Genomic DNA, 8123 nt, shown 5'->3' with positions numbered 1-8123 from the left:
AATGAACATTTGTGCAATATTACGACAAAAGTTAGCATTTTACTCAATAACAGTCGCAATTTTATAAAAAAAGTTTGAAATTTTGGCAATTTTATGAAAAGAATTATAATTTTACTCAACAAAAGTTACAATTTTATAAGAAAACTTTAAAATGTTGACAATATTATAACAATAATCGGAATTTTACTTGGCAAAGATATGACTTTGGAAAAATGTTCACGGACTCTAGTATTAGGCTCTCTATTCGATGCAATGGTTTTCCGTATTGGGACCATGATGTATGTCATGACTTGTTCACCGGTCCTCATATGGAAGCTACTTTTCCTTGTTGAGGTCTCAAGAACGGTAGAAATACAAGAACACACACACACACACACACACACACACACACACACACACACACACACACACACTTGTATTTGTTACCTTCTTGAGACCTCCGAAAAATGCCGACCTCTGGTATTATAAGTCGTAATTTTACTCCACAGAAGTCAAAATTTTACAAATAAAAAATGAACATTCGTGCAATATTATGATAAAAGTTAGCATTTTACTCAATAACAGTCGCAATTTTATAAGAAAAGCTTGAAATGTTGGCAATTTTATGAAAAGAGTCATAATTTTACTCAACAAAAGTTACAATTTTTTAAGAAAACTTTAAAATGTTGGCAATATTATAACAATAATCGGAATTTTACTTGGCAAAATTATGACTTTGGAACAATGTTCACGGACTTTAGTATTAGGCTCTTTATTCGATGCAATGATTTTCCGTATTGGGACCATGATGTATGTCCTGACTTGTTCACCGGAAGCTACTTTTCCTTGTTGATGTCTCAAGAACGGTAGAAATACAAGAACACACACACACACACACACACACACACACGTGTCACAGATGATGTAAGACACACTCGGCCACAAATCCACTCAGTCATGTCCTCTTGAAAGCCACTGGTGTTTAAAAAAAGAGAGCCCAGCACACTCCTCCTCATCATCATCATCATCATCATCCTCCTCCTCCTCCTCATCCTCCTCCTCCTCATCCTCTCGTGGGAGCCCCAAATAGACTCTTTGAATGTCCTTCATTGACTGGACATCCGCGAGAGCATCAGGTGTTTAAAACATTCAACTTCTATCAGCCGGCCAAAAGAAGGTGACACAGAGCAAAGTATTAAAAAGTGGAAGAGTACTTGACGATGTGTGTCATTACCACAAAGTGCGGCAAGTAGCAGGATGGTAAGATGTCTCATTACGGGACATGTGCTCTCATCCTGATGACAACCAGGTCAGCCTCGTCTGGTCCCTTAGCAACCGCTTCCAAAAGGAGTGTTCACTGTGAGACAGTCTGACTCATCCTGGGACTGTGCTAAGAGCGTCTAATTGGCAGACGTGTACGCTGCCAGGGCCGCCGTGTCAGCCCGTGACTCACGTCGGCTTCACCCTCGCCACTTTGTTGATCATCAGCACAAGGTGATGGAGCGGAGGGTCAACAGGCTTCTCTACAGGTACAGATTTACAAACATGGATACTCTCTGGGATTGATACAAAAGTAGTGACATCGACAGTCCAGTGCAGGCCAAGCTGAGCTCATATTCAAATAGCTGCCGTCTTGTGGCCAACAAAAGTAACTCGACCATTATTTATACTTGCATGGTAAACACCACAGCATTCACTTATATGACCCAATCCAAACAACATTACCTAGTCATGGTAAAAAAAAACGTAAATAAAACAAGAAACTAACTCAAAAAGTCAACACACAACACAGCCTGCTCATTGAACTTTGTGGATATCATTTTATAAAAAACCGTCCAATCAACATAAAATCAAATCAAAATGACACCCGTTTGAATCTTTTACAAGGGACCATGGGAAACATGCAAAACATTCTCTCCACACTTACCCATGTTTGGTGCATTTTAGCTACTTAATATTTCTGATTGATTAAAAAAACTTTAGTAAAACAATGTAAGAGTTGAACTTTCACGTACTCTTAATAACAATAATAATTGTTAATTATTTAGCCATTACATTATAATATGTACATATAGGTATATTTATTGTATATATACACATTTATACATGCATATACACATATATGTACACACATATGTATATATACACGCATTTATACATATACACATGTACATACGTGTATATATACACACACACACACACGTGTATATATATATATATATGTATACATTTTGTATATGTACACATATATATGTATATATATATATATATATATACACACACATATACATGCATAAGCATACTTATATAGGCCTCGAATTTTAACTTTTTAATTGAAACTTTTATTAGTAGATTGCACAGTACAGTACATATTCCGTACAAATTGACCACTAAATGGTAACACCCCAATAAGTTGTTTAAGTCGGGGTCCACGTTAATCAATTCGTGGTAATGTATATATATATATACACACATACATTTAATATATACATATATATATATATATATATATATATATATATATATATATATATATATAAAAACACACAAATATATATATATATATATATATATATATATATATATATATATATACATATAAAATATAAATACTTATAAAATATGTATATACATCTAATATATATATACACACACACACACACACACACACACACACACACACACACATCTATCCAGCTATATATATATATATATATAAATATATATACACGACCATGAAGGGTATAAGCGTCAGAAACTGGTTGGATGGATGGATATATATATATATATATATATATATATATATATATATATATATACACACACACATCTATCCAGCTATATATATTATATATATATATATATATATACACACACACACACACACACACACACACACACACACACATATATATATATACACACACACACACACACACACACAAACATTTTAATTCATTATTAATATCAACTTGTCAACGATTTGTCATTACATGATGCCTTCATCTCTATTTTTACACTTTGATAGAGGGAGCTATTTCTTGTATTATGTATTGAAGTTATGTACATTTATATGTACATGTAGATGATGTATCGGGACAGAGCCATTAAGAGTTTGAGCAGAAATATGTGGTGCAGGGATTAACTATACAAGATAACACAATAACAAAATGCTGTCACATGAACGCTTTCTGAAGTCATGAAATCATGAATCTAAAATATTTATCACTCGACAGCCGTGACAATAATGATAATTGATATACCGGTATACATGATAATTAATATATTATGATTTATGTTGACCTTTGTTACCTGTATAGGTAATGTTTGATGTCACATTTGAAGATTCTTGTACGTGAGCATGTTGGGTGTCAGTGCTATATAAAGTTTTACTGCCGTGTTACAGAAACAATTAAGGTGCGTAAATAAACGTTTGTTAAATATTTCTGTGTAAATAACTCATTTCACAACATCTGCAACTTATAGTCTGGTGCGGCTAATATATGGAAAACATATTTTCTTCTAAAATGTAGTGGGTGTGGCCTGAAAAGCATATTGTGTGCAGTTTGCTGTGGACTCACATGGACGTTCCGCAGCTTCTTCCTTCCTCTCTCCAGTCTGCTCAGCAGCTTCAGGTGGCGCTGCTCTCTGCCCGCCGGCTGCAGCAGCTGGTCGTCCACCGAAACCGTTTTCCTCACCGCCGCCCGGTGGCCGACCCAGGCCTGCGAAGCCCCGCCTCCCCGAGCCAGGAGGCGGCCCTTGGCCGGCTCACCTGCGCCCCTTTCTTCCACGCCCACGCTGGGGTCGGCTGACCAGACGTCCGTCTGCACCGAAACTGGACGAGAGGACCGACAAGAATGTTTAATGTCACCTCAAACATCACCTGGACAGGTAAGAAAGGTTACATCACGGCCACAGTTTGACTCTGTAACAGACTACTTCTAGTTTACAGCAATGATGTTGAGTCCAAGCATAAACACTTCACTATTAGACCATCATTTCTTCAAAACAGCATGATGGGATCATCTCGTATGCTCCTTCAGCCGGGTTCAAGTTTCCACCTGGTGAGTGTGAGATCACATGTCAGCTGATGAAAGATGCATGAGGTGACAGCAGGGGGCTGCGGTGCTTGGACAACACTCCTCTGGGAACATCTGACACTCTCTCTCTTCTTTTGGGCCTTTTTTCTCTTCCCTTCCCACCTTCAGTGCACACACTCTGGCCTTAACAAAGGAGCTCTGGCTCCCTCTGCTGGACATTTGCTGCAAAACTAACTGTGCTCAAGATGTTGGCTCATCTGGCTGCAAAACTCCTGCTCTACAAAAAAATTCAAGCATGCTGTATTCCTCGAGAACATGTGAAGCGTGCCACATTGTTCTAAAACATGTGAAGCGCGCTGTATTCCTCTAGATCATGTGAAGCGTGCCGCAATCTTCTAAAACATGTGCAGCATGCTGTATTCTTCTAGAACATGTGAAGCGTGCCGCATTGTTCTAAAACATGTGAAGCGTGCCACATTGTTCTAAAACATGTGAAGTGTGCCGCAATCTTCTAAAACATGTGAAGCGTGCCACATTGTTCTAAAACATGTGAAGCGTGCTGCATTGTTCTAAAACATGTGAAGCGTGCCGCATTCTTCTAGACATTTGAAGCGTGCTGCATTCTTTTAGAACATTTGAAGCGTGCTACATTCTTCTAGAACATTTGAAGCATGTTGTATTCTTCTAGAACATTTGAAGCGTGCTACATTCTTCTAGAACATTTGAAGCATGCTGTATTCTTCTAGAACATTAGAAGTGGGCTGCATTCTTCTAGAACATGTGAAGCGTGCCGCAATCTTCTAAAACATGTGAAGCGTGCTGCATTCTTCTAGAACATGTGAAGCGTGCTGCATTCTTTTAGAACATTTGAAGCGTGCTGTATTCTTCTAGAACATGTGAAGCGTGCCGCAATCTTCTAAAACATGTGAAGCGTGCTGCATTCTTCTAGAACATGTGAAGCGTGCTGCATTCTTTTAGAACATTTGAAGCGTGCTGTATTCTTCTAGAACATGTGAAGCGTGCTGCATTCTTCTAGGACATTTGAAGCATGCTGTATTCTTCTAGAACATTTGAAGCATGCTATATTCTTCTAGAACATGTGAAGCGTGCTGTATTCTTCTAGAACATGTGAAGCGTGCTACATTCTTCTAGAACATGTGAAGCGTGCTGCATTCTTCTAGAACATGTGAAGCGTGCTGCATTCTTCTAGAACATGTGAAGCGTGCTGCATTCTTCTAGACATTTGAAGCATGCTGTATTCTTTTAGAACATTTGAAGCGTGCTACATTCTCCTAGAAAATTTGAAGCATGCTGTATTCTTCTAGAACATGTGAAGTGTGCTGCATTCTTCTAGACATTTGAAGCGTGCTGCATTCTTCTAGAACATGTGAAGCGTGCTGCATTCTTCTAGACATTTGAAGTGTGCTGTATTCTTTTAGAACATTTGAAGCGTGCTACATTCTCCTAGAAAATTTGAAGCATGCTGTATTCTTCTAGAACATGTGAAGCGTGCTGCATTCTTCTAGACATTTGAAGCGTGCTGCATTCTTCGAGAACATTTGAAGCGTGCTGCATTCTTCGAGAACATTTGAAGCGTGCTGCATTCTTCGAGAACATTTGAAGCGTGCTGTATTCTTCTAGACATTTGAAGCGTGCTGCATTCTTCTAGACCAGGGGTCGGCAAACCGCGGCTCTCTGATCACTCTGATGTGGCTCAGCTGCTAAATTGCCGACCCCAACGATTATTCAGGGAGATTTTCCGAATTTTAGTGCCTCTCTCTCTCAGAAATCACCCGGGGATAAAATTCTCCAATTTTCACCTGGACTTCGATATTGAGTGTGTGCAGTGATAGCAATGCCTTTAACCTCCTCCACATGTAGTTGCGCAAGCTTTTACACCACGCGATCTGCGTGTAGACTGATCACATTTTATATTCAGCCTCTGTTAACACAAGAAAGCGACTGCAAAGCATACTTCATCAACAGCCATACAGGTTACACTGAGGGTTGTAATATAAACAACTTTAACACTCTTATTAATATGCGCCACACTGTGAACCCCCACCAAACAAGAAAGACAAACACATTTCGGGAGAAAATCGGCACTGTAACACAACATAAACACAAAATAAAAAAGTATCCAGAATCCTATGCATCCCTGACTCTTCTGAGCCACATTATACGCCCCCCGCCTTCATAGGATGCCCTTATTATTGTTGGTCGAGGGAAATCCTGTCAACATTCGTGAGAATAGCTGATCTGACATTCGGTAGTCTCTCGGAATATTCGTAAGGGTTTTAAGTGTGATGCTGTCAAGCGGTATTCATATAAAACTCACGGGCCCCACTTTCATTACATTTTCATATTAAGGTGGGGGCCACGTGTCTGAGACCCCTGGTTTATACATAGCACAAAGTAAAAAAAACTCTGTATGCAGTGTTATTTCCTTTTAAATTTCAAAAGAGTTTTGCAGCTCCCATTGTTTTCTTTATTTTGTGACACGGGTCAAAATGTCTCTTTGAGTGGTAAAGGTTGCTGACCCCTGCTGTAGGAGGACAAACATGACACAAACCTCCCTAATTGCTATAAAACACACTGTTTGTATTAAACATGCCTCACTGATTCGAGTATTTGGCGAGCGCCGTTTTGTCCTACTAATTTTGGCGGTCCTTGAACTCACCGTAGTTTGTTTACATGTATAACTTTCTCCGACTTTCTAAGACGTGTTTTATGCCACTTCTTTTTCTGTCTCATTTTGTACAACAAACTTTTAATGTTGTGCATGAATGCACAAAGGTGAGTTTTGTTGATGTTATTGACTTGTGTGGAGTGATAATCAGACATATTTGGTCACTGCATGACTGCAAGCTAATCGATGCTAACATGCTATTTAGGCTAGCTGTATGTACATATTGCATCATTATGTCTCATTTGTAGCTATATTTCAGCTCATTTAGTTTCATTTAAGTCCTCTTAATTCAATTTATGTCTCATGACACACTATTTGTATGTAATATGGCTTTTAATTTTTTGCGGCTACAGACAGATTTGTTTTCGTATTTTTGGTCTTTCAACATTTTAGGTTGCCGGCCCCTGTTCTAGAACATATGAGGCATGCCGCATTCTTCTAGAACATGTGAAGCATGTTGCATTCTTCTAGAACACGTGAAGCAGGCCACATTCTTTTAGAATATGTTGTGCTTATTGGTGGACATTTAGAAGTTAACTGGCTTTTTAGCTTTACACAAGTAACACACGGCAGCAGGACTGCTTGTATCGCACATGATACGCTGCATGACTGCTTGTATTGCACATGATATCACAAACAAGTAAATACGCTGCAGGGCTGCTTATATCGCACATGATATCACACACAACTAAACACTGCAGGACTGCTTGTATCACACACACACAAAAACACGCTGCAGGACTGCCTGTATCACACATGATGTCTCACACACAAGTTAATACTCTGCAGGACTGCTTCTATCGCACATGATATCACACCCTAGTAAACACACTGCAAGACTGATTGTATCGCACATGATGTCCTACACAAGTGAATACTCTGCAGGACTGCTTGTACCACACATGATATCACACCCTAGTAAACACACTGCAAGACTGATTGTATCGTACATGATGTCCTACACAAGTGAATACTCTGCAGGACTGCTTGTATTGCTCATGATATCACACACAAGTAAATACTCTGCAGGACTGCTTGTATCGCACTTGATATCACATACAAAAATTATCTGCAGGAATTCTTGTATCGCACATGATATCACACACAAGTACTCTGCAGGACTCCTTGTATCGCACATGATATCACACACCAGTAAACACTCTGCAGGACTGCTTGTATCAGACACACAAAAGAACAGTGCAGGACTGATTGTATCGTACATGATATCCCACACAATACTCTGCAGGGCAGCTTGTATCGCACATGATATCACACAAAAGCTAATACTCTGCATGACTGCTTGTATCGCACATGATATCCCAAACAAGTAAACACTCTGCAGGACTGCTTGTACCACACATGATATCACACACAAGTAAATACTCTGCAGGACTGCTTGTATCACACACAAACAC

At 39.1% G+C, this 8123-nt stretch overlaps 1 protein-coding gene across 6 annotated transcripts in view; it reads right to left on the bottom strand.

Moving 5' to 3' along the window:
- The window catches only part of ankfn1 (ankyrin repeat and fibronectin type III domain containing 1), a 167371-nt gene that overhangs the window by 98105 nt on the left and 61143 nt on the right, over window positions 1-8123 (bottom strand). For 5 of the 6 annotated variants that reach the window (XM_061876025.1, XM_061876024.1, XM_061876026.1 and 2 more), the window contains one exon: window positions 3561-3814. In XM_061876025.1, coding sequence (XP_061732009.1) covers window positions 3561-3814 — 254 coding nt within the window. Of the gene's footprint in view, window positions 1-3560; window positions 3815-8123 lie in introns of those variants that run through there. The other variant, XM_061876027.1, reaches the window with a different exon arrangement.

The sequence above is a fragment of the Nerophis ophidion genome, linkage group LG17 (assembly GCF_033978795.1).
Source record: "Nerophis ophidion isolate RoL-2023_Sa linkage group LG17, RoL_Noph_v1.0, whole genome shotgun sequence".
Taxonomy (NCBI): domain Eukaryota; kingdom Metazoa; phylum Chordata; class Actinopteri; order Syngnathiformes; family Syngnathidae; genus Nerophis; species Nerophis ophidion.
Note: the sequence above shows the minus strand (reverse complement) of the source record. Positions and strands in the feature narration are given on the sequence as shown.